This window comes from Epinephelus lanceolatus, chromosome 20 (assembly GCF_041903045.1).
Source record: "Epinephelus lanceolatus isolate andai-2023 chromosome 20, ASM4190304v1, whole genome shotgun sequence".
Classification (NCBI taxonomy): domain Eukaryota; kingdom Metazoa; phylum Chordata; class Actinopteri; order Perciformes; family Serranidae; genus Epinephelus; species Epinephelus lanceolatus.
Window position 1 is genome coordinate 20,894,481 of NC_135753.1, and position 27,759 is coordinate 20,922,239.

At 40.7% G+C, this 27,759-nt stretch overlaps 3 protein-coding genes across 4 annotated transcripts in view; 2 read left to right on the forward strand and 1 right to left on the reverse strand.

The window, feature by feature from the left end:
- Positions 1-15,713, reverse strand: part of LOC117264473 (cystatin-A3-like) — a 28,293-nt gene extending 12,580 nt beyond the window's left edge. Inside the window, exons 1-3 of one of the 2 annotated variants that reach the window (XM_078162671.1) lie at positions 14,901-15,713; positions 14,700-14,798; positions 12,458-12,814 (exon numbers count right to left, since the gene is read on the reverse strand). In XM_078162671.1, the coding sequence (XP_078018797.1) occupies positions 12,668-12,814; positions 14,700-14,798; positions 14,901-14,972 (318 nt within the window). In that variant the 5' untranslated portion in view covers positions 14,973-15,713 and the 3' untranslated portion in view covers positions 12,458-12,667. Of the gene's footprint in view, positions 1-12,457; positions 12,815-14,699; positions 14,799-14,900 lie in introns of those variants that run through there. The other variant, XM_033638433.2, reaches the window with a different exon arrangement.
- Positions 1,792-27,759, forward strand: part of LOC117264478 (cystatin-A3-like) — a 28,763-nt gene continuing 2,795 nt past the window's right edge. The window contains exons 1-3 of the mRNA XM_078162670.1: positions 1,792-2,083; positions 2,186-2,290; positions 7,841-7,863. Coding sequence (XP_078018796.1) covers positions 2,012-2,083; positions 2,186-2,290; positions 7,841-7,863 — 200 coding nt within the window. The 5' untranslated portion in view covers positions 1,792-2,011. The remainder of the gene's footprint in view (positions 2,084-2,185; positions 2,291-7,840; positions 7,864-27,759) is intronic.
- LOC117264475 (uncharacterized) lies at positions 18,282-27,729 on the forward strand. Its single transcript, XM_078163006.1, has 6 exons — positions 18,282-18,431; positions 18,534-18,638; positions 18,749-18,905; positions 26,874-27,013; positions 27,116-27,217; positions 27,437-27,729. The coding sequence occupies exons 1-6, from the start codon at positions 18,360-18,362 to the stop codon at positions 27,566-27,568; spliced, it is 708 nt and encodes a 235-aa protein (XP_078019132.1). The 5' UTR covers positions 18,282-18,359; the 3' UTR covers positions 27,569-27,729.

Sequence of the window (27,759 nt, forward strand, 5' to 3'; positions counted from 1 at the left end):
TGGGGTGGTTTGCAGTTGAGTGTGGAGTGGTCAGGATGAGAGTCAGCACATCTAAGTCTGAGGCCATGCACCCTAAAATCCAATCTTATAATTTAAGTAGTACTATAAATATGTATATTATACTACAAAAACCCCCAACAAAATTAAAAAAAAAGTACTGAGGCAGGAGCCTGGTAATGTTAAACAAGTAATACTTAAAAAAAATATACTAAAAAGCTAAAAAGCAAAAGCTTATGCTGGCTGCTAGATTCTCTAGGTATATACTGCATTTATTTATTTATTTATTTATTTATTATTCCACTGAGAACTGAGTACTGTATTCCATTCATCATGTACATGATGAATGACAAATAAAGCAACCTCGAAAGCACAAAAACAAAACATTTTTTCACTTTTATTTTACATTTATTTCACTTTACTTCACAGAAACGGTGTCCCAGTTACTCAGGATAATCTGCCAAACTCACTGTGGACAGATTTCATAGGGACTATTTCTTCAGCAGAAAGTGAAAACTGATCACAGCCACCGCGAGGTCTGTGGATTATCCAGAAGAACTAGGACATCATTGCTTTAAAGACACACAATTTTACACATTAAGTTAAATCAAGTTCAGTTTACTCGTCATGGGAAATACTACTCACCTTGTGAAAACAGCTGTGTCATTTCTTCTGTAGCTGTAAACATTCACTTTAAAGATGATGATGCATTTTAAGTGAGTGTTAATTCCCTCAGTTTACTCAGAGGACCTCAACTCTGCAGGGAGAAGAAGCAGTGTTTTACCTGGCTGGTTGTCATTGCCCTCCCTTGGTCATATAATCTGCTGTTTTGAATTTCAGTTTCACTGCTTTGCTGATGACATTCAGCTCTACATCTCCACCAAAGCCATCACTCCTGCCACTCACTCTACCCTCACATGAAAGTCACCTATCAACCACAGTGTGATCTGCTCTCCTGAGCTTTAGGGCCCTTTCTCAAGGGCCTCTCGGTGGTGGAAATAAGGGATGGGCAGGGTGCTCAGATTCATCCTGTTGGTAAGGAGATCGAAGCCCATTTCTCCTAGTTTTAGGAGCTTGAAATCATGGAATATTTTACTCTTGCAAAAGTACTTCACACTTGTACTATTCTTATTGAAAGAACATTGGAAAACAGCCTAAAAACATTGCTTTAAATCTGGGAATCTTTCAGTGACCTTTAAGAGAGTTTCAGAATAAACAATATAGAATTCATACTTTGTCAGTAAATGACAGTAAACATACAACATTCTCACAGCTGGTCTGCTGCACAAAATTAGATCTTTGAGCAACATGTTGGTTTGTAAGACTGAAAAAACTGAATCAAAACCTGATGTGACAGATTCTTATCTGTACGTAGGACTATCAGGGTGTTTTCACATATATATATATCCTAGTCCTTTTAAATGAACCGAACTCAGTCTTCTTAAAGTGCACCAAAAAGTGGACCAACAGAAAAGGTACTTGGTTCTGTTTCTGGTCAACTGCAGCTCTGATGGGGACTCAGTCCTCTTTCTGTTTACACTATAGCCCATATATGATATATATTGAAATAGTTTTGTTTTTACTTTGACGTGGCACTGCGGTGCAATTATGAAGCCCCTCGCTTTCAGATGAACTTAAATAAGGAACACCTTAGTGTTTCTGTGCTGTAGACTGTATCTGTTTGATGTATTCTATCTTCCACATCTGGAGACGTGCAGTATCTTCTGTGGACCAAACTGCTCCTCATCTTGTGTCCTTGCAAGCATGACAGGCCAACATAGTTTTAGATGACAAAGCAATACATCACATTTCTTCACCACAATCATGTGTGGGCTGTGGCTACACCTGTACTGTAGCTCCACCCACAACATCAGGTATTAGATCCACCTTCCATTCTGAGTCCAGGGGTGGTTACACAGTATAAATATATGTGATAACCAGCTGAAAATAAACACTTGAGACACGTAGAAGCAGACAGTCGACTTCTCTGTTAACTTCAACAGACCTTGTGACAATGGCTACGGACATGGGAGCCTGGAGTGAGACAAAGGACGCCACTGAGGAAACTCAGACGATTTGTGATCAGGTGAGTTTCAGTCTAGCTTTATTCTTCACAACCTCCACACACAACTCTCTGGTCTGTATTTCAGTCTGGATTTACATCATGATTTATTCCATTTACACACAGGTGAAGGACCAAGTGGAGAAAAGGACAGGCGAGAACTACAGGGTATACAAAGCAGTTAAATACAGAGATCTGCATCTGTGTGGAGGAACCCACTACCTTATCAAGGTACATAATATTGTGATATTTGAAGAAAAAAAAAGTTTGAAAGCCTCAGGTGTGTCTTTGTGTAATATTCATGTTGAATTAATTGTGACATCCAGTTGAACCTAATGTCATGTTAAAGTCATGGCAGGACAGTAAACACCAGTTAAACACCCCTGATGGTAGAAGATCTTCACTGTTCAGCAACACAAGATCCAGATGAATTTATTTGTTTAGACGCACAATGTGTTATGATTTGGTTTTGTGTTTGGACCCCAAAATGCAGAGATGGAAGCGGCAAAACAGTTCAAAGTGTTTATTGAAAAAACACTAAGTCCAAAAATCAGAAAAAGGGCCAAATGGAGGCAGCGGAGGGCTGGCTGGCGTTGCTGCCTCATTATGATGAGCCAGCCAGCCACACCCTCAGCTGCACACACACTGCCAGGGAGAGAAAAGGGAGGGGGAAAAAGAAAAAACACAGAACATCCCAAAACACAAAACCAAACACCAAAACAAACATTATCATGACATTACCCCGCCCCCTCAATGGACGCCACCCGGCGGCCTACCGGGCTTGTCCGTAAAGTCCCGATAAAAGTCATTCAGGTGGTCCAGGTCCAAAATCAAGGAGCGGGATACCCAAGACCGCTCCTCCGGACCGTACCCCTCCCAGTCCACCAGATACTGATACCCCCGGCCCCGTCTGCGGACGTCCAGCAGCCGCCGGACAGGGTAAACAGGATGATCGTCAATGAGCCAGGGGGGCGGAGGGGGTTCGGCCGGAGGGCACAGAGCACTGGTGGGTGGACCAAGAGGCAGGATGTCTTGAAGTGACGCACCGGAGAGCCGACTCGAGGTCCTGATTGGCCCGCTCCGTCTGGCCGTTGGTCTGCGGATGGTACCCAGACGAGAGGCTGGTCGACGCCCCCAGCGTCTGGCAAAAAGCCCTCCAGACTTGGGAGGAGAACTGGGGACCCCGGTCGGAAACAAACAATGTCTGCAGTCTCTAAAGCAGACGGGAGTTTGGACAGGGGAACAAAATGCGCAGCTTTGGAAAAACGATCAACAATGGTTAAAATAACTGTGTTACCCTCTGAAGGTGGGAGTCCAGTAACAAAGTCCACAGCAATGTGGGACCAGGGACGATGAGGAATAGGTAAGGGGTGTAGGAGGCCAGCAGGTGTTTGATGAGAGGATTTGCTACGAGCACAGATGGAGCAGGTGGAGACAAACTCTCTGGTGTCAGCTGTGATGGTTGGCCACCAAAAACTCCGCCAGAGCAGGGTGAGGGTCCGGAGGAAACCAGGATGGCAGGCGACCTTGGATGCATGTCCCCACTGGAGCACAGGTGACCTGGCAGGAGGCAGGACGAACAATCAGTTGGGGGGACAGTTCTCAGGGGTAGGTTGGTCACGTTGGGCCTCCTGAACTACCTGCTCGATCTCCCACCTGGCAGCACCAACCACACAGGAGGAAGGGAGGATGGTCTCTTCAGGTGAGGCTTCCACAGGAGGGGTGAACTGACGGGATAAGGCGTCAGGCTTAATGTTCCGGGACCCAGGGCAGTAGGTAAGGGTGAACTGGAATCGACCCAGGAACAAAGCCCACTGAGCCTGGCGTGAGTTCAAACAGCGAGCTGACTGCAGATAAGAGAGGTTCTTGTGGACAGTCCATACCACAAAGGGGTGTGTGGAGCCTTCCAGCCAATGTCTCCGCTCCTGTAGGGCGAGGACAACAGCCAGTAGCTCCCTGTTACCAGCGTCATAGTTTCTCTCTGCTGGCGTGAGTCGACGAGAGAAAAAAAGCACATGGGTGAATTTTTTGGTCTTCAGGGGAGCGTTGGGAGAGCACAGCACCAATGCCAGTGTCAGAGGCATCAACCTCCACCACAAACTGAAGAGAAGGATCTGGGTGGGAAAGCACAGGTGCAGAGGTAAACAGACACTTTAACCTTTTAAATGCAGCGTCAGCTGCCTGAGACCACACAAAAGGGAGCTTAGAGGAGGTTAACTGAGTAAGTGGCAATGCTGCTTGACTGTAGTTGCGAATGAATCTCCTATACAAGTTTGCAAAACCCAAAAACTTCTGGAGTTGCTTCCTGGTGGAAGGGATAGGCCACTCAGCCACGGCCTGGATCTTGGCAGGATCCGCCTTCAACTGTCCTTTCTCCACCACAAAACCTAAGAAACTGATTGAAGTGACATGAAACTCACATTTCTCGGCCTTCACAAAGAGTCTGTTCTCTAACAGTCTTATCAACACCAGTCTCACATGTTGCACATGTTCATCCAAGTCTCTGGAAAAAATCAAAATGTCATCCAAGTAAACAAACACAAATCTGTTGAGCATATCATGTAATACATCATTAATGAGTGCTTGGAAGATGGCTGGGGCATTGGTTAAGCCGAAGGGCATGACTAGATACTCAAAATGACCGAGAGAAGTGTTGAAAACCGTCTTCCACTCATCTCCCTCCTTGATTCTGATGAGGTGATAGGCATTGCAGAGATCTAGTTTAGAAAAAATGGTGGACTGATGCAGGGGACCAAAAGCGGAATCTATAAGTGGAAATGGGTACTTATTCTTGACTGTGGTATCACTGAGCCCTCTGAAGTCTATGCAAGGACGCAAAGTTTTGTCCCTCTTGTCGACGAAGAAAAAACCTGCTCCAACAGGTGAGGAGGAAGGACGGATGAGACCTGCAGCTAGAGAGTCTGTGATGTACTGCTCCATGGATTCCTTTTCAGGCTTGGATAAATTGTAAAGTTTTTTGGATGGAAGGGGGGAGCCAGGGAGTAACTCAATGGAGCAATCATATGGTCGATGTGGAGGTAGAGAGAGGGCTCGGTCTTTGCTGAAAACCTCCTGGAGGTCGTGATAAACTGAGGGAATGTTAGACAAGTCTATAGGTTTTGGTGGCACAGGACGTGAAAGGTCACTTGAGGGGGTAGCTGAGTGTAAACAGTGAGAGTGGCAGAATGTACTCCAACTGGTGATGGATGATGTGGACCAGTCAATATGGGGGTTGTGTAACTTGAGCCAGGGGAGACCGAGGACTAAAGGAGATGTAGGTGAGGGAATGACAAATAGAGAAATGATTTCATGGTGGTTACCTGACAGCTGGAGGGACAGGGGAGCAGTACGATGAGTGACACGAGCCAGTAACTGTCCATTTAAGGCAAAAACCTTCTTTGGCTCAGGGAGAGTCTCTGTGGGCAAATTAGCTTGGGTACACAGTTCAAAGTCAATAAAATTGTCATCTGCTCCACAATCGACTAAAACTTGCAGAGGTACAGAGTTCTGAGGAAACCTGAGCATACCTTGCAGCTGAATCTGAGTGGAGGGTGTGGTGGAAGAAGTGGTACGGCTCATCAGTGCCCCCCCGGTGGCTGATGAGCCAGCTGTTTTGGCAGCTGGGGGCAGGATGCGAGGAAATGGCCGGGCTGACCGCAGTAAATGCAGAGCCGGTGCCTGACTCTGCGTTCCCGTTCTGCTTGTGACAGTCTCATCCTCCCCAACTGCATGGGCTCCTGTTATGACCCTGGGTCATTTATTTGTGATTCTGCTGTTCTGTTGTTCCTCCCTGCCTGAGGGTGGTGCTGCCACCCTTAGTGTGTTTCTCTCTCTCCAGGTGCTGGCTGCTGATTGGTGGTTGGAGATTGGTGGAGCTGGTATAAAATGGCCGCTGCTTGAGCTGTTCTCCCTCTTCTCTTGGCCCTACTCCCAACTGCACCATGCTTTGTTGTACTGTGTTAAAAATGAGTTAATTGTGATATTAGTCCAGCAGTCCAGGTAGCCGTAGGGGTGGGTAGCCCTTTCTGTTCATCCTTTTTCTCCTGTTTATTTATAGGGAGTCAGGTGAGTGACCTGTATTTTCATTTTCTTTACTTTTGGGTAGGTAAGTTAGTTTTGGAGAGTGGATTGTTTTGTTTGTTGTTTTGGGCCACGCCCACCCTGAAGCTTATTGCTACCTTTCTTGTTGAGTGTTAAATAAATTATCTTTTGTTGGACTGCAGCTGTGTGGCATTGGTTGTCCTTGGGACTGGGGAAAGAGGGGAGCATCCTTTCATGTTATGTACTGGTTCCCCTAGGCCGGTCGTAACAGTCCTCAATGCAGTGGGAGGAGGAAAAACTTGGACCTGGAGCTGGCGCTGGGACTGGAGTGATGTCACGGGAGGCACAGAAGGGGGCAGCAGAAGACGGTGAGTTGGTCTGAGCAGCGGAGAGGGGGACACCCTGTCTCCCTACTCTCTCCCTACGTCTGTCTCGTAGCCGGTTATCTAGTCGGATGGCTAAAGAAATCAGTACATCTAGAGACTGGGTCTCATCTCATGCAGCTAGTTCGTCCTTAACATTGTCAGCTAACCCCTTAAGGAAAGCGCTCTGTAAAGCGATCTCATCCCACCCGCTCTCGGCTGCTAAAATGCGGAAATCGATGGCATATTGGGAGACTGGAGTGACACCCTGGCGGAGGGAAAGGAGCCGATTACCGGCTTCTTTACCCTGAACCGGGTGATCAAACACCTTGCGCATCTCAGTGACAAAGGAGTGATAAGACTGAGTAACAGCGGAATCGTTGGCAGAGATAGCTAAAGCCCAAGAGGAAGCCCGGGCGGACAGCAAACTCATGACGAAGGCTATTTTAGATTTCTCAGTAGAATAAGTCTGGGGTTGCTGATCAAACACTAGAGAACACTGGTGCAAAAACTGACTACATGTCCCTAGCTCACCTGAATATCTGACTGGAGTGGGGATGTAGGGTTCACGGGAAAGACCGGGTGGGGAGGCTGAAGGAACCGCAGCAGGAGCTGAAAAGGCTTGTGGATCCCCTGGAGAAGCCAAACTGGAGATCTGGGTGACGACTTGATCCAAGTGACCACCGAGCTGAGTAACACTGGTGGAGAGGTTCTTTAGAGTGTCCATAATTTCATGGATAACTTGTTCGTGTTGGCCAACACGAGGGCCTTGAGTTGATAGAGCCTGTCGTAATCTGTCTGTCTCCGCGGGGTCCATGTCTTGGCCAGATTATTCTGTTATGATTTGGTTTGTGTTTGGACCCCAAAATGCAGAGACGGACGCAGAAAAACAGTTCAAAGTGTTTATTGAAAAAAACACTAAGTTCAAAAATCAGAAAAAGGGCCAAATGGAGGCAGCGGAGGGCTGGCTGGCGTTGCTGGAATGGACTCAGCATGCGGAGACACGGAAGCACTGGAAGCTGCAATCAGGTACGGCAGGAGGTACAGCGGCAGCTGCACAAAAACAAAGAACGCTTAAGAGTGACGAAATAACACGAAATTCACTTTTTCACAAAAGACTGGAGCCACTACGTTAGCGACTGAGTCGGGATAATCTGGCACAGGAGTGACGTCTTGACCAGGCTTTATTGCAGGAGTGATTACTGAATGAACACCAGGTGTGCCTCATTATGAAGAGCCAGCCAGCCACACCCTCAGCTGCACACACACTGCCAGGGAGAGAAAAGGGAGGGGGAAAAAGAAAAAACATCCCAAAACACAAAACCAAACACCAAAACAAACATTATCATGACACAATGTTTCTCTGTTTTTTGTGCAGGTTGATGTTGGAGAGGACTACGATCATCTGAGTGTCAACCAAGTAACTGGATCACAGTTCCCATCTCCTCCATCACTGAGCGGTGTAGAGCAGCACAAAACCAAAGACGACCCCTTCGTACCTTTCACCGACTGATCACACAACCTGTTTCAACAGTTAAACACTTACAGGCTGCAGTCTCATGTTAAACTGCTCTGCTTCTTTATTCTGAAATGATTTGACTTTGATTTTAAATGTATTAACACACAGAGATAAAGATATTTGATGTTGGGACGCAGCAGGTAAATGCACTGCCTTCTAAAGAAATGATAAAGATTGAAACATTAAAAAATCTGTGTATTTCTTGTGGTTCTTATGTGCAGCATTTGCTTTTCTTTGTGAAGTCTGATTTCTAGAATTGTCCTCTTGGCTGGAAGAAATGGTTACAAATATATTGTAAATTAGGTAAATAAATCCCAGTAGTTCACACAAACCTTACCACAGACACAATGTTTCTGATTTAAAAAAAGCACATGGTGACCATAAGGCTTGGACAAATATGTTTCTAGAGAAGAAGGAAGTCAAACAAATCAAATCATTACTGTTAGATTCTGTGCCAGCTCAATAACTGCTCCATGACCTTGATTATTTGATGGTCATATGATAACGCCATCCTGTCTGAAGCTGTTTCAATCTGCTTTATATTATAGGTGTGGAAAATCAGAGGATCTACGACATCATATCTTACAGGGAAACAACTCAGTGTTATTAACCTCTTCTATGGTCATGGAGTCTTTACAAACTCATGCTGTGCAGTTAAACATTATTCAAACCAACAGAACTTTATTTAAACTTCCAGTAGAGATCCCAGAGTTTCTAAATATGTCAGGCTGAATTTGGGAAAATGTGTATAAAATCATGCACAAGACATTTAAAACTTGTTCAGTTGTTTGAATGTTGCAGCCAGAGGCCTCTTCCCCAGTCACTGAATAATATAATCAATAATATTGTTCATAAACACAATATAGAAATGTCAAATATATGCCTACTGATTCATAAACAATCTGAACACTAGTTTATCATTTTAAGCCATAATAATATATAATATTACAACATCTGTGCTGCAGTTTAGTAACTTACAATGAGCTGAAAATACTGCACTGATTAAAACACCACATTGTACCATCTAGTTTATATGATCACTTTAAAATGTTCATATAGTAACGTGATTTTGCTCTGCTGTATTTACACCTCATTACATAATAACATGCCTTTTGTGCCTACTCAAGGAGTGAGTTTATGATATTTTTGTACAGGTGTGAACAGGTGTGTGTGCCTCAGGTGCTGCTGCATAAAAGCATCTGCATCATGTTTTATTCCATTTACACACAGGTGAAGGGCCAAGTGGAGAAACAGACAGGCGAGAACTACAGGGTATACACAGCAGTTGAATACAGGGCTCAGCATGTGAAAGGATGAAACTTCCTCATCAAGGTAAATACTTAAAATCAATGTCATGGCAGGACAGTAAACACCAGTTAAACATCCTTGATGGTAGAAGCTCTTCACTGTTCAGTATCACAAGATCCAGATGAATGTATTTGTTTAGATGCACAATTTTCCTCTCTTTTCCTGTAGGTTGGAAAAGGACTACGATCATCTGAGCGTCTATCACAAACTTCCGGGTGAAGGAGGAGCGGTTGTTTTGCGTGGTGTAGAGCAGCACCAACTGATCACACAGCCTGTTTCAATAGTTAAACACTTACAGGCTGCAGTCTCATGTTAAAGTGCTCTGCTTCTTTATTCTGAAATGATTTGCCGCTGATTTTAAATGTATTAACACACAGAGAGAAAGATATTTGGCGTTGGGAAGCAGCAAGATGAATGCACTGCCCTCTACAAAAATAATAAAGATTAAATCATTAAAATATATTTCTTGTGGTTCTTACATGCAGCATTTGCTATTTTGTACAGGTTCTATTTGGTTCTAAATAGATGTCATCTTGGATGGGAAAAATTGTTACAAAAAAAAAAAATAGAAAATGATAAATGAAAGCATGCATTGCGCCTGCAATTTACTGTTTTTCACCCTCAGTTGAAATCAGAAATATAGAGGCACTATTTTGGTTTGTGTATGTTCAGCAGCGCAATGTGCAAAAGGATGTGGTGAAAGGTGAATATATCCTACATCAGCAGGTGTGTGGTAACTATGACGTACTCTCTCAGTCAGTAAATCACATCACTTGTCTCATGGCTCTGAAACTATGGGGTGCCATTTGTAAAGTGGCTCGCACTGAAATTAACAGCAACATTTTTGCCACATTTAGCCTCAAGCAACATTTAAAAACATGGTGTGAAGTTTTTAAAGTCACTTTTACAGCATTATTTTAAATATGTTAAACATAATGTCACAGTTAAATCTAAATATTAAATGTTAAATCTAAATCTAAACGTTAAATCTAAATCTAAATGTTAAATGTTAAATCTAACTGTTAAACCTAAATCTAAATGTTAAATCTAAATCTAACTGTTAAATCTAAATCTAAATGTTAAATCTAAATTTTAAATCTAAATCTAAATGTTTAATTTAAATGTTAAATGTCATATCTATATCACGCTGATGTATGTTCAAGTGTTCATTTTCTCTGATTTATTTTGGCACTTCCAGTGACCGGCAGTGTGCATATATTAGCTAAATATTTAGTTTCACCAAGCACATTTAGATTTAACATTTAACATGTAGATTTAACATTTAGATTTAGATTTAACATTTAACATTTAGATGTAGCACCTAATATGAAACCCTAACCCATATGAAACAGCTGTGCCAATCACAGTTAAACATGTTGACGAGCTCAGAAAAACTCAAAGATTTAAATCCAGCAAATGTCTGAACAAGGTCTGGATGGTGTAGACGATTATAGTGGACTGAAGCTATTTTACCAATAATTCTACTGTATCTCCCCTTGTACATGGTCACATGGTTTAATAATGAATGCTACACAGCAGCGTTTAATATGTTTCAAACAGGAGATGCTTTATAAAAAAAAATAAAATGAAATAAATTAAAAGATTGGAAAAAAGAAAGAAAGAAAAGTCTCAACAAGCTTTAAGGAAAACATAAAAACACTTTGCATAAAGAAAGACAATTTGTCTCTCAAAATCTTAAACTATTAAATTTATCCAGTAGTTTATTTTTATTTTTATTTTTTTATGGGTTTCACATCAAATCAAAATCATAGCGCCTAACATTTGATTTAGGCCTACCTGAACATGTAGATGACTTTGGCCCTCTCCATACTTAACTCCAGATATGACATTTATATGTTTTCATAGATCGTATGTAAAGGTACATATACAGTCTGTGGTTCTGTAGATTGAATTATATTAAGTTTTAAGGTTTAGGATTTTATATTTAAATTTCAGATACGTTTTCCATCATACATGAATATAACCATAATTAGATCCATATAACATCAAATACAAGATTATTTATTGGGGACCCACTGAATTTCCCTGGGACCCACTCAAATGACCTGTTGAGGCTCCTGGAGACTGAAAACCTATTAAATCACTGCTTGTACATGATCATAACGCTTAGGAAGGCCCACTCAGTCCTGACTATTTTGAGCTGCAGTGATGGAATCAGGGTGTAAAAAAGCAGCACTATCACTGCGGACTAAAATAAACTTTACATCGGTTAAAATCCTGCTGACATCATGTGTTTAGTGTTGCTATGATTTCTCTGTTTGTTAACAGCTCTGATGTGTAGCCCTGAAACAATGAAATGACCTGCTATTACCACTGACATATAACATGATATAGATTACTCTTTTTTTATTTTTTTTTGTTTTACCTGAGACTCTGGACTTCAGTGCCATCTTTTTCTGTGTGGTTTGAGAGTGATTTTAAAACCTAAATAAATATATAAAACAATCTTTGAACACTAGGTCCCCTGCATCTGGGCTGTTCTTAGTGTTTCTGTGCAAGAGTTTATCTTGCCAAATGATCACCTAACAGCAGTCCTTACTGTAATAACAGACAGCGCTCACACTCCCTCTAGTGTTCAGAGGCCGGCCTATAAATCTATACAGGTTAAGTAAGAAATGAAATAGCCCTGCAGATTTTTTTGTGTCTTAGAGTGGTCAGAGTAAGATTTGGAAACACTGTGAACCTTTGTGTTGATAAATGTGTTGAACTTTGTCTTGTACGTTCCAGAAACAGAAACTTCATCACTTCTGAGATTCAAAGCAGTGTTTTCAGGCTGTGTGGTCACGCTTTAAAATGAATACGTGATATAGGTATGATTTACAGTTTGAAGGTTTTAACAGCCACACAAGCTTTCACCAAGAATCAATCAGATTTGACTTATTCCACTTTGTCTGGTTTTGAAACTTATTGGATGAATTCAATACTTTCCATAAGCAGGCCACTTTAATCTACTGCAGCGATCTGAATCATGACTTCTTGAAAGTTCTGAAAAAATCTATATCTCCATGTTAACGTTTTTTTGTAAACCAAAGAAATTTATTTACCTTTTCTAATTTATTTGTAACCATTTCTTCCAGCCAAGCCAACGTCTATTTTAGAAATCATACTTCACAAAGAAAAGAAAATGCTGCACATAAGAAGAACAAGAAATATATAAAGGTTTTTTAATGCTTTAATCTATATTAATCCATAAGAAGGCAGTGTATTAAACCCGCTGTTTCCCAACACCAAATATCTTTATCTCCGTGTGTTAATACATTTAAAATCAGTGTCAGGTCATTTCAGAATAAAGAAGCAGAGCATTTTAACATGAGACTGCAGCCTGTAAGTGTTTAACTATTGAAACAGGTTGTGTGATCAGTTGGTGAAAGGTACGAGGGGGTCGTCTTTGGTTTTGTGCTGCTCGACACCGCACAATATTTCCTTTGGGTCCGGCGCACCGTGTACAAGCAGAGGTATTCGGAAGACACTCAGATGAATATAGTCCTCTCCTCCATCATGAACCTGCAAGACAAGAGAGGATAATTTTAAGTCGAGAAAATGATAAAAAAAATTGAATTTTTTAAACAACCACCATCTCCACTGGAGTCAATATTAATCAATGCCACTGTAGAGAAGGATAATACAAAAAGAGTCTCACAGATGTATAAAAGTCTGCAATCTCTCATAGCAGGGAATACATTGAAATGGGACTTGAAGACAACAGCAGATGAAGTGCTCATGTAGGTTGCAGTATCATGGTATCCAGGTAGGTGCTCTTTGGTCAGGAAGTGTAGTACATCTTGAAAAAAACAAAATCCAAGGCAACTCTTCTCTGGTGCAAAAGTTAAAAGGCCTTTATTAAATGGCTAGTTCATGATGAACATTAAAATCACCAACATGTTTCGGCCATGCTCACTGGCCTTCATCAGGACATCAGGGCCTGATGAAGGCCAGTGAGCATGGCTGCTTTTTCAGTTGGAGCTAAATGTGATTATTGAAGATGAGGACTGGGAGGAGGTGTGCGAATGAGCGCATAAAATCCTCAATAGTCCAGCCTGGAAAGAATTTAGTTGGAAAATGATAATAAGACTTTTTAGAACCCCTCGTATTGTCTCTAAATATGATCAAAGAACAACGAATCTGTGCTGGAGGGATTGCAAACAAGTTGGAGATCATGCACATATTTTCTGGAAATGTCCAAAATTGAAATCATATTAGTATTCATACAGAAATATTATCTATCTTAGGTATTGACTTGTCCGTGGACCCTAGGTTTTATATTATAGGTTTGACTCCGGCGGGGCTGGTGGATAATAAATAATAAAAAAAAATGTTGTATACACTTCTACTGATTGCAAGGAAGATGATCACCTTGTCTTGGAGTAACCCCCTCCCGCCCACAATACAACAATGGCATAAAAAGATTGTGACTCCATGGAAAAAATAACAGCTAAAATACAGTTAAAGTTTGATATGTTTTTAAGAAGATGGAAACCTATAATAGATTATTTAATTTATCAATCTGACCCTTTCCTGCTATATTTATATAGTGGTGGTATGCATTGTTTACATGTTTTGTCTATGGAAAGAAACTTTATGAAATTATGATATTTTGTTTTTCCTTCCTCTTACCCCTCGTGTGTGAGGTTGTTTTGTACTCTCCGTTTACTTATGTATGCAACTGATGTCGGATGTACGATACCCTAGTAATGTACTATTATGAAATTCAGAATTATTCTGATCTGATATTTATGATAATGGTGAATGTTTCTTTTTTATGTTGTGTTGAAGCAAAGAAAGTTCATGATTTTTTTTGTATTGTGGTCATTTATTTATTTAAAGGTTTTTTATGTGTTTATTATTATTATTTTGGTAAATTAATTGCTCTAGCCTTAGGGTCAAAGTGAAAAAGGAAGAAAGGAGAAAAAAGAGGAAAGAAAAGAGAAGGGGGGAAAGAGGAGAAGAAAAAGAGAAAAAAAGGGGGGAAGGGAAAAATAAGGTTGAATATAAAAAATGCCCTCCTTATGTATTTATTTATTTAATGATTTATTTGCTTCATGAACTAATATGGTTTTGTGGTTTTTTCTTTTTTCAAATTAGGTTGACTATTTGATGCCCAATATTGAACTTGTGTTTATAGAGAGATGGAACAAGGATAAAGGAAAGGGAAGAGAGAAGGGGGGAAGGGGAACAAAGGGGAAAGAAAAGAAAGGGAGAAGGGGAAAGAAAGGAAAAGAAAAAACCTTGGATCGATTAAGGTTAATTTTGGTTTACCATTTTGGTTTAACATTGCCTGCCTCACTGTATATAACTACACTTTTGGTGTTGTTTTATTTAATTTTAATTTTTATTTAAATAAGAAAAAAAAAATAATGAAAAAAAAATAAAATTTCGCATTAATCATTACCTTGAAAAGGAAGCTTTGTTCATCAACAATCTCACAGTATTTCACTGCTGTGTATACCCCATAGTTCTCGCCTGTCTTTTTCTCCACTTCGTCCTTCACCTGTGTGTGAATGGAATAAAACATGATGTAAATCCAGACTGAAATACAGACCAGAGAGTTGTGTGTGGAGGTTGTGAAGAATAAAGGTAGACTGAAACTCACCTGATCACAAATCTTCTGAGTTTCCTCAGTGACGTCCATTGTCTCACTCCATTCTCCCATACCCACAGCCATTGTCACAAGGTCTGTTGAGGTTAACAGAGGAGTCGACTGTCTGCTTCTACATGTCTCAAGTGTTTAATTTCAGCTGGTTATCACATATATTAAACTGTGTGACTGCCTCTGGAGCTGGTAGTGGGCTCTGATGACATTTTGGGTGGAGGTGGAGGTGTGGTTAGTGTTGCTCATCCTTTGTGAATTATTCCCCAATTCAAGTTCACTACCTGTTCAGCACCAAACAGCATGTAGACAAAGTTACTGACTATCTGATGAACATCGTGGAACATTGAGCAGCTAATGACAGAGAGACTGTATTTCCTTCAGGAGTAGGTAAGGACCAAAACAGAGCTAAAAAGAGAGTGAATATTGAACTTCTAACCATCAGGTGGCCAGAAACAAAACATATTGTTTATGTCTGCTGGATGTATAAGTAGGCAGCTGTTTGCTAATAATTCAGCCATATTAACTCTATAAGTAAATGATATGTGCAGGTGAAATGTGCATTTTGGGTCTGAGAGCTTGTTTAATCCCAGAAGAACAAGAAGGTCAGGCTGGTCACGCAACTTCCTCATTCAGTATGTATATTGTGTAAGGTTGTGTTCACTCCCATATTTTTTTAACATCATTACTTCAGAAATATGAAGATTAACCAAGAAATCCTCCTCCACATCGCTCGTTAGAATTACTCAACAGTTAAGGAGAGACTGTGGTGCACACTGCACCATTTAAACATGCAATCTGTTAGGGCAGTTCAATATTAGGACCCAAAAGCAGACACCACCAGAAGACTGAACAGTCTAGACAGTTTATTTTTGGACAAAAAAGGAAAGTTGGTTGAAGGCTTGGCTGGAGTGGACAGGCTGAGGAGGTTGGGTTCGGCGGAGCAGGGCAGGCGGTGGAGTTGAAGGAGGAGAAACCAAATTGGCTGCTGAAGACAGAAGTGAGGCAGGTCGAGTCTTGTATAGTGGTGGAGCTGGCGTGGTGGATCTGAGGCACAGAGAAAAAAAACAGGTAAACTGGTTGTCCAGGAAAAAAAAAACACCAGAAATACAAATGATCCAAATAGTCTTAGGAAAGGAGACCTAGACGTCTGTACCGCAACGGAAACTGAACGATCTGGCGGAGTCTGGAGGTCTGAACCAAGGTTATATACACTGCAGGGCTTGATTGGAGATTAGGTGCAGGTGAGGAGAACCAGCAGCTGCAGGAGATCAGATGGCAGGCAGGAGGAGGGAACCCAGAGTCCACGCCCAGCAACACAGACAGACTGAGACAAACATGACACAATAGGGAGGGGAAAACAGGAAAACACAAGGAAAGGGAGAGGCTACGCCCAAACTCTAACACAATCATGGTGACTAATCAGAGGTTAGTTTGATTTCAACTTGATTCAAAGGAAAATTTTCTTTGTTTTCACTGTATAAATCTACAGGATTATTATCTTAATGAGCCAAAAATTGCTTTGTGTCATTTAAATAAATGTACTATTTGTAGAATTTCTTGTGTGAAAATATCATCTCGAAAATTAATGTGTCTGTTTACTATAAAACCTAATGAATTTTCATATCAAAGATGCCCTGTTTAATTTGTCATCTTACCCAGGAAACAAATACACAATGAGGCTCTGCACTCAGCTGTGTTCACAAACCTGTACCACCACAACAATGGCTGACTCTTCACTGAATCCCTCAACTGAGCTTCACCCAAAATGGTTCTGATGTTGCAACTGTACTGACCAAAACTCTCTCCCTAACGAGTAATTCTAACGAGCGATGTGGAGGAGGATTTCTTGGTTAACCTGCAGCAATGACGCTAAAACCTTACCTTACACAATTTAGGAAGTTGAGTGACCTGCAAGTGCCCCCTGACCTTCTTGTTCTTCTGGGATTAAACAAGCTCTCAGACCCAAAATGCACATTTCACCTGCACATATCATTTACTTATAGAGTTAATATGGCTGAATTATTAGCAAACAGCTGCCTACTTATACATCCAGCAGACATAAACAATATGTTGTGTTTCTGGCCACCTGATGGTTAGAAGTTCAATATTCACTCTCTTTTTAGCTCTGTTTTGGTCCTTACCTACTCCTGAAGGAAATACAGTCTCTCTGTCATTAGCTGCTAAATGTTGCACAATGTTCATCTGATAGTCAGTAACTTTGTCTACATGCTGTTTGGTGCTGAACAGGTAGTGGACAGTGGGGTGAAAAGAGCTTTTTGCTGAAAACATCCGCCTGCTGCAGCAGCAGAATCACAATGAATCATTGACAGAGTCACATTCAGAGTCTGAGTTACACAATTTGAAACATACAATTTTAGAGAGTGAACTTGAATTGGGGAATAATTCATAAAGAATGAGCAACACTAACCACACCTTCAGCTCCACCCAAAATGTCATCAGAGCCCACTACCAGCTCCAGAGGCAGTCACACAGTATAAATATATCAAATCAAATCAAATCAAATCAACTTTATTTATATGGCACTTTTCATACACCAGTAACACAAAGTGCCTCACAGAGGTTAAAAACAATAAAGATCCAAACAGAAAACAAAAAGAAAAGAGAAAACCCAGCCCTCCCACCCAACAAAAAGCTATTTAGCTCATAAAATTGAGTTAGTAGCTAGGTAAGAATGATCTAAAACAGAGACATAAAATGCATCAAAACTAAAACCTATAGGCTAACTAAAATAACAAAAGATAAAGGTTAAATGAGATAAGAACGTAAAAAGAGGAAGGGTAAGAATATAAAAAATAAATAAAAAATAGATAATAGATGGATAAATCGGTTATAAGAGGAATTTAAAATAGATAAATACAGAGATCAGTTAAAAGCCTGATTAAAAAGATGAGTCTTGAGCCTCTTTTTAATAACATCAACAGTCTCTGCAGCTCTGAGGCTCTCCGGCAGGCTGGTCCACAATCGGGGGCCAATAGCTAAATGCCGCCTCCCCGTGTGTTTTAGTCCTAACTTGTGGCATGGTTAAAAGGCCGGTGCTGGAGGACCTCAGGGTCCGCGAGGGTTGATATGGTAAAAGCAGGTCAGATAAATAAGAAGGCCCAAGACCGTTAAGACATTTAAAAACTAATAAAAGAACCTTAAAATCGATCTTGAAGCGCACAGGGAGCCAATGCAGCAATTTTAAAACTGGTGTAATGTGCTCCCGCCCTCTGGTCCTTGTCAGCACTCGTGCAGCTGAATTCTGTAATAATTGTAGATTTGAGATACTCTTTTTGGGAAGACCAGAGAGCAGGGCATTACAATAATCTAACCTACAGGAGATAAAAGCATGCATCAGGACCTCCGTGCTGGCCTGTGATAACCAGCTGAAAATAAACACTTGAGACACGTAGAAGCACACAGTCGACTCCTCTGTTAACTTCAACAGACCTTGTGACAATGGCTATGGGTATGGGAGGATGGAGTGAGACAATGGACGCCACTGAGGAAACTCAGAAGATTTGTGATCAGGTGAGCTTCAATCTACCTTTATTCTTCACAACCTCCACACACAACTCTCTGGTCTGTATTTCAGTCTGGATTTACATCATGTTTTATTCCATTCACACACAGGTGAAGGACCAAGTGGAGAAACAGACAGGTGAAAACTATGGGGTATACACAGCAGTGAAATACAGGAATCTGCATCTGATTGGAGGAGAACACTACCTCATCAAGGTAAATATTTAATATGTTTAAAATAAAATGTTTGAAAGTCTCAGATCAACACAAGATCCGGATGAATAAAAGTGTTTCACATGTCCAATGTTTCTCTCTTTTTCATGCAGGTTCATGTTGGAGGAGAGGACTATGCTCATCTGATGGTCGTCCAAGTAACTGGGACGCAGTTCCCAACTCCTCCATCACTGCGTGGTGTAGAGCAGCACAAAACCAAAGAGGCCCCCTCATACCTTTCACCAACTGATCACACAACCTGTTTCAACAGTTAAACACTTACAGGCTGCAGTCTCATGTTAAAATGCTCTGCTTCTTTATTCTGAAATGAACTGACATTGATTTTAAATGTATTAACACACGGAGATAAAGATATTTGGTGTTGGGACGCAGCAGGTAAATGCACTGCCTTCTAAAGAAATAGTAACAATTAAACATAAAAAAAACCTCTTTATATTTATTGTGGTTCTTATGTGCAGCATTTTCTTTTCTTTGTGAAGTCTGATTTCTAAACTAGATGTTGGCTTGGCTGGAAGAAATGGTTACAAATAAATTAGAAAAGGTAAATAAATTTCTTTGGTTTACAAAAAAACGTTAACATGGAGATATAAATTTTTTTCAGAACTTTCAAGAAGTCATGATTCAGATCGCTGCAGTGGATTAAAGTGGCCTGCTTATGGAAAGTATTGAATTCATCCAATAAGTTTCAAAACCAGACAAAGTGGAATAAGTCAAATCTGATGGATTCTTGGTGAAAGCTTGTGTGGCTGTTAAAACCAGCAAACTGTAAATCATACCTATATCACGTATTCATTTTAAAGCGTGACCACACAGCCTGAAAACGCTGCTTTGAATCTCAGAAGTGATGAAGTTTCTGTTTCTGGAACGTACAAGACAAAGTTCAACACATTTATCGACACAAAGGTTCACAGTGTTTCCAAATCTTACTCTGACCACTCTAAGACACAAAAAAATCTGCAGGGCTATTTCATTTCTTACTTAACCTGTATAGATTTATAGGCCGGCCTCTGAACACTAGAGGGAGTGTGAGCGCTGTCTGTTATTACAGTAAGGACTGCTGTTAGGTGATCATTTGGCAAGATAAACTCTTGCACAGAAACACTAAGAACAGCCCAGATGCAGGGGACCTAGTGTTCAGAGATTGTTTTATATATTTCTTTAGCTTTTAAAATCACTCTCAAACCACACAGAAAAAGACGGCACTGAATTCTCAAAGGGCCAAGAGACCTGAGTTTCTGTCTGACAATAGGCTCATTTGAGATGAACAGGCGGCTGCAGCAGGAGATGGTGACGATTTATTAAGATGTTTCAGTCTCTAATAGTTTTAATTATGATAGAGTGACCTATTAAAATGCTTTACAGGCGATCTGTAATTTATATTCATGGTTCAACCCCCATTTTACGTGAATTCTCATGCACATCAGCATCATATCAGTTTGCTGCTGCACAGCAGACCTGTCCCCTCAACAACTCAGGCTAAATTAATTGTGTCTGAACATAAGGTTAATATTTTCAGAGGAAAAAAATACAAGGCAACAGCTTTCATTAAAGATCAGAGGGCGTTGTCACGCCCTGATTGGCCCAGAGGGGAAATGCACCAAGCTGCTCTCAATTCTTAATTAGGAGTCAGTGCCCACACCCTGCGCAACAGGTGATCTGAACTACCCTTCAATCAAGTCAAGGGAACTGTGACCAAAGAGCATGGATACCAAGAGGCGAAGCTCCGTTGAATTTTTGCCAACAGCCACTAGGGGCGCTGCCGCCATTTTGGACTGTTGAGCTTGGACTGTTGCGGCCAGACAACATGCAAGATGTGAAGGAGAGAGGAGAAAAAAAGTAAAAGAAAACAGTGTAGTGCAATTAACTGCAACAACTATCAGTGGAACACCCCGCACCTGGCCTTCCACCGTTTCCCGAAGGATCCCGACAGGTAAGAACTCCTGAGGTGTAAGTTTTAAAGTGTTTTAATATTTAATATGGCAGTTTTGGAGGGAAGGTAACACATATATATAAATATAAATATAAATAAATATATAAATCTATCTATCTATCTATCTATCTATATATATATATATATATATATGGCCTCTTGGACCATTTATATCAGAACTGATTACTGCTTTAGCATTAAAATACATCATATTAAAATAGCCTGTCCCCTTACTGTACAAACTCTAAATAAATCTTTATTCCTGACTATGTGACTTCGTCATTAATGTGTTTCTAGTTAAAATATTAATTTTGTTTTTTTTTTCAGTAGATTGGCTTATGGGGTGATTTTGAAGGAGTAATTAAGTTAATCTTCTCATAAGTGGATGTAATATGTAGAGATGCCATCTCGGCCGTTTTTCCTCATTTTGTTTTTTTTAAAGTTTATATTTTGCTTTACAAAAACGTGAAAAAGCAGCTATGACCAAGCTATCACAAGGTGAGTAGCATTGTAAGCATAATTAATAGCGATATACTTCAGTTTGTGTGTGTGTTTTTGTGTGCAAGCGGGTCTGCTGCGGTCTGCTGACAGTCCAAAATGGCGGCAGCAGGACGAAACCATGGGCGAGTCTGTTGCTATGGGGCGTTCTATTGAGCTTCGCCTCTTGGTATCCATGCTCTTTGCTGTGACATCCAGCTAACATGAGCTGATAAAGCAGGAAATGACAGCAAGAGTGAAATAACGAGGGACTGCAGCAGACTCCGATCACTTCTCTTAACCGGCCGGTAGTTGCTGCAAGTTTTCCAGAAATCATCTTGGCTAAAAACAACAAGCCGTCCTGTTTCTTGCAGGTCACATTTTGGCCTTTGTCATAGCTCCAAAAATGACAAACATCGAAAAATGCTGTCTTATTTTGAATCAGAGCATCTGCAGGTTTATTCCATAGACACGATATGTTATGATCCACTGAAAGTAGTCATGATATGAGATGAATTAGTCCATGCATTTGTTACCTTAGCTGTCATCTTCTGTAAGAAGGAGAGGACAGAGAGAAACTCAGGGTTTGTGCAGGAAACTTGACTCTGAGTAGGCTAGGTTCACAAAGTCAGTCACTGTTAGTTACCATAGTAACTGACTCAGAGTTTACCTCTCTTTCTGAAACGGAAAACAGAGTTTCCCTCATCTCAGGGTTAACTAAATCAGAGTTTACACTAAACCTGCTTTGTGATGCAGGATGTGCAGTTAAGGAATTAACTTAAGGGTTAACTCTGGTCTTTATGAGGCTGGTTCTCTTTTTACCAGGAAAAATCACCGTGGTAACTTATGCTGAACAGCTAACCTGCTCCAGAGCATCCACACACAGTTAATTGGCTCCAGTTATAATACATGCAACATTTGGGTCACACAGACCTCATCAGTCATTAACTACTTGTCCACCCTTTACCTCAGCAGCAGAAACAGTCTGGTGTTACTTTAAAGTGTTTTATGAGACATATTCAGAGTAGTTTCATCATCATCATCCGACAAAACAGGAAGAAATACTCTACACTAATGTCACACAGGCTAACAGCTCAGTGATACCTGCAGGTAATTTCAGTCTTCAGTCTGATTTTTTGGATAGTGTTCTCAATGTTTCTAGATTTTGTCTTCAGATTACAGAGTATCGTTTACATCCCACACCACTGACATGTTACTGTCTCGCAGTCCCAGAAACTTTCGGTACCATTTCATCTCTTATGATATGAAGCAGCCTACTTCATTCATGGTTCTCATGATGTTGCTCGTAAATAAAACCTATACACCCTAATGCAACCTTGTCTATATGTATATTTCATGACACTCTCCTTTCCTACACCACCTCACTCCACCTCAGATCAGTCAGATTCTCAGTCATCCAGGTCATGGTAATCATAAGTGCTATATCGGCGACTGGACTTGCTTGCATTTCTTTTTTGTCAAAGTTAACAGAACATTTTCATGTGCCGTGTTGTCTGTGATTGAAATCATTTGTCTTTTGAGGAAAATGTTTCCTGGTTTGTGTGATCAGATCTTTCCCAACCTTAATGGTGCCTACACCTTAGACAAGAGCGTTTGGTGACCTGAAAGATTTGTTGCCTGTGAACATGATCCAGGCAGCGTTAACATTTTTAAGCCAACATCCATTTTAGAAATCAGACTTCACAAAGAAAAGCAAATGCTGCATAAGAACCACAAGAAGTTTATTTATTGCTTTAATCTTTATTAATTCATTAGAAGGCAGTGCATTTAACTTTCTGTTCCCCAACATCTAATATCTTTATCTCTGTGTGTTAATACATTTAAAATCAATGTCAGGTCATGTCAGAATAAAGAAGCAGAGCATTTTAACATGAGACTGCAGCCTGTGAGTGTTTTACTGTTGAAACAGGTTGTGTGATCAGTTTGTGAAAAGTACGAGGGGGTCGTCTTTGGTTTTGTGCTGCTCTACACCAAGTCCTCTCTTCCAACATGAGCCTGCAGAAAAAAAGAGGAAAAAAATGCACATGTGAAATATAAATACATCTCTAGGGTTTACAGAGGATGGTCCCAAAAAGAGAAAATATCCAGTGAGGGGCAGTTCTCTGGGTAAAAATGCCTTGTTGATGCCAGAGGTCAGAGGAGAATGGCCAAACTGGTTCAAGATGATAGAAAGGCAACAGTAACTCAAATAACCACTGGTTACAACCAAGGTCTGCAGAAGACCATCTCTGAACCAACAACATGTCCAACCTTGAAGCAGATGGGCTACAGCAGCAGAAGACCACACCAGGTGCCACTCCTGTCAGCTGACAACAGGAAACTGAGGCTACAAGGCTCACCAAAGGCTCACCAAAACTGGACAATAGAAGATTGGAAAAACATTGCCTGGTGTGATGAGTTTGGATTTCTGCTGCCACATTCAGATGGTAGGGTCAGAATTTGGTGTAAACAACATGAAAGCATGGATCCATCCTGCCTTGTATCAACGGTTCAGGCTGGTGGTGGTGGTGTAATGGTGTGGGGGATATTTTCTTGGCACACTTTGGGCCCCTTAGTACCAACTGAGCATCATTTAAACACCACAGAGCGTATTGATGAGTATTGTTGCTGAGCATGTCCATCCCTTTATGACCACAGTGTGCCCATCTTCTGATGGCTACTTCCAGCAGGATAACGCACCATGTCACAAAGCTCAAATCATCTCAAACTGGTTTCTTGAACATGACAGTGAGTTCACTGTACTCCAGTGGCCTCCACAGTCACCAGATCTCAATCCAATAGAGCACCTTTGGGATGTGATGGAACGGCAGATTCTCATCATGTGATGTCATCATGATGTCATCATGTCAATATGGACCAAAATCTCTGAGGAATGTTTTCAGCACCTTGTAGAATTTATGTCACCAAGACCTGAGGCAGTTCTGAAGGCAAAAGGGGTCCAACCTGGTACTAGCAAGGTGTACCTAATAAAGTGGCTGATGTGTGTGTGTGTGTGTGTGTGTGTGTGTACATGTATGTAAACATAATTTACCTTGATGAAGAAGTTTTCCTTTGCCACAAGCTGATTCCTGTCGTCAGTCGTGGATGAAGTATCAGACCTCAGTATCTCACCAGAAAATGACTTTAGTAAAAGTTAAAGTCACCTATTAAAATATTACTTGAGTAAAAGTCTTAAACCTTTGCTCACTGGGCCTCTGGCTCAGGCCTCCACTTGAAAACCATATGCCCAAAATTAAGAGTATTTCTCTGCAACTAAAGACTTATATGGAAAAATCTTGTCTAAAGTTAAAGGTAACACTTCGGAGATTTACTGCACCAGTGTAAGCATCAGTATAGATGCCAGTGAGTCAGATTAAATGAGAGAATAAAATGGAGTAAATAATAGATTTTAAATTTTACATTTTCAGAGTGAATATCCGTTTGAAATTATGTAGTTTCAGCACAAAACCTTTAGTAAACCGAAAAGCAACAGCTGAACATTACATATGCATAGACAGATGCTAATAAAGTGAAGACAAACATATTTATAAAGAGAGAAATGTTTTGGTAGAATCTTTATATTGTTTTTTTTAGGTACATTTGTGCACCCTGTTTGGCTCTCAGTTTGGGGGGGGAAGATGACCTTTTTTCCAAAATATTCTTATTAAAGTTTCCAAAAGGAAAAACAAGCAAAACATATAAAAAAGAAACTTTTGAAATTGGTGCTACAGAACCAGAGAAAACAGAGAACAAGAACTCTTTTGCTCAAGAGGGAGAAAACCTACAACTACTAGAGAACACTGCGCCGCACCAGACCTATAAACGCTCCCGTTGGTGGGTGATGTAATGAAACGTGATTGAAAAAAGAAAATGGCGGCTGGCTGGCAAGAAACGGTCTCATTCAAGTAGGAACAACGCAGGTGAAACTTATGTGTTTTCATTGAAAGACAGTGAACAAACGATTGTCAAAGGAGCAAAGACAACAGCTGGGTGGAAGTTAGATACTATTTCACTGCAAGATTAAAAAGTTGCATTTATCTCATTTGTATGTGATTTTTATTTATTTATTTTTAATAACCCACATGCAAGCAGCAGCTGGCCCATCTGGGTGGAGCTACAGTACAGGTGTGGTCAATGTTGTTCTTTGTGAATTACTTGCAACACTTCCCAAAAATTGCACAAATAGCTCTGATTACACCATTTTTCACTATCGGGTCAGCACCAAACAGCTGATAGACAAGTTAGTGAGTAGCTGATGAACATAGTGGAGCATTTAGCAGATAACAAACCGGATTGTTATTAAGAGTAGGTGAAGACCAAAACAGAGCAAAAAATAATGAATATTGCATTTTGGGTCTGAGAGCTTGTTTAATCCCAGAAGTACAAGAAGGTCAGGGGGCACTTGCAGGTCACTCAACTTCCTCACTCAGTATGTATATTGTGTAAAGTTGTGTTCACTCCCCCTTTTTTTGCATCATTACTACAGAAATATGTAGATTAGGCAAGAAATGCTCCTCCACATCGCTCGTTAGAATTACTCAACAGTTAGGGAGAGAGTTTTGGTCAGTACAGTTGCAACATCAGAACCATTTTGGGTGAAGCTCAGTTGAGGGATTCAGTGAAGAGTCAGCCATTGTTGTGGTGGTACAGGTTTGTGAACACAACTGAGTGCAGAGCCTCATTGTGTATTTGCTTCCTGGGTAAGATGACAAATTAAACAGGGCATCTTTGACATGGAAATTCATTAGGTTTTATAGTAAACAGACTGAAGTAGACACTGCACCATTGAAACATGCAATATTGGTGACTAATCAGAACTATGTGGACACAAATGTTCACAGAGGTAAGATTGATTTCAACCTCATTCAAAGGAAGTTTTGTGTTTTCACTGTATAAATCTATGGGATTATTATCTTAATGTGTGACAACAGAACCAAAACATACCAGACTTCACTTGAAACAAGGTACAGGACAGGAAGTCTGGCCAAAATCCAACAGAGACTCCAAGAAAGACAAAGCAGAGGCAGAGTCAACAGAACATAAAATTGCAAAAGTTAAATGAGAATATTGACACCTGCCTGATGCCTTACTAGTTGCTTGGCAACCTTACGAACAGACTTCACTGTGTAGGTGGATTTAACTCAAGGACAGAACCAGGCTGGCTGTTTCTCACTGTTTCCAGTGTTTATGCTGGGCTAAGCTAAGCTAATCAGCGTCTGCCTGCATTATAATATCTATATTCAACACATTCTCATCTCAACTCATCAAATACCATCGCTTTGACAGTGGACCTATAAGTGTATAAATATGACATACTACAGGTACCCATCCGTGCATCAGTTTTGGATGTTCAGGAATGGTGTGCCAGTTTACGTTTGTTGTGCGTCCTTTTTAAACACACTTTTTGTACAGTGTCTGCTCATTACCTGCATACAGTCCCAAATTACGGTCGGCAAAACACTTCATTTTTAGGTTTCTTTCCGTAAGTTTAGTCAAGAAAAAGCCATGTAGTTGCCAGCAGCGTTACAAACTGCTGCCGCCCAGTGTGTATAATACTGCAGAGCTTCTTTTTTTTTTGCTGACGACTTCTGCCAGCTGCACGAGACAATCAGAAGTGTTTAATTTGAAACCTCCAATTTTGGGAAGTGCTACAGACAACTGAAATTAGGGAGTAATTCAAGAAGGGTGAGCAACACTGACCACACATACTGTATACTGTAGCTCCACCCAGAACATCGGCCATTAAGGCCACTTTGCAGTCTGTATCCAGAGGCAGTTACACAGTATAAATACGCTGATAACCAACTGAAAATACACCTCTTCTGATTCGTACAGCAGACGTTTGACTCCTCTGTTAACTTCAACAGACCTTGTGACAATGGCCAACAAGCCCGGAGGATGGAGTGACACAATGGACACCACTGAGGAAATTCAGTGGATTTGTGATCAGGTGAGCTTTAATCTACCTTTATTCTTCACGACCTCCACACACAACTCTCTGGTCTGTATTTCAGTCTGGATTTACATCATGTTTTATTCCATTCACACACAGGCGAAGGACCAAGTGGAGGCTTTCACTGGCGAGAACTATGTGGTATTCACAGCAATTAAATACAGGAGTCAGGTTGTGGCTGGAGAGAACTTCCTCCTCAAGGTAAAAAATATTGTGATATTTGACAAAAAATTAATTCAAGTATACAAGTTGAATTCATTGTGACATCCAGTTGAACCTAATGTCATATTAAAGTCATGGCAGGACAGTAAACACCAGTTAAACACATCTGTGAATGTAGAAGATCTTCACTGTTCAGCAACACAAGATCTAGATGAATATATTTGTTTAGATGCACAATTTTCCTCTCTTTTCCTGCAGGTTGATGTTGGAGAGGACTACCATCATCTGAATGTCCATCGCGTATATTCTTGTGACGGACATCGGATTGTGCTGCGTGGTGTCGAGCAGCACAGAACCAAAGACTACCCCCTCGTACCTTTCACCAACTGATCACACAACCTGTTTCAACAGTTAAACACTTACAGGCTGCAGTCTCATGTTGAAATGCTCTGCTTCTTTGTTCTGAAATGACCTGACACTGATTTTAAATGTATTAATACTTACAGATAAAGATATTTGATGTTGGGAAACAGCAGGTTAAATGCATTTCGTTCTAAAGAAATAATAAAAGATTAAAGCAT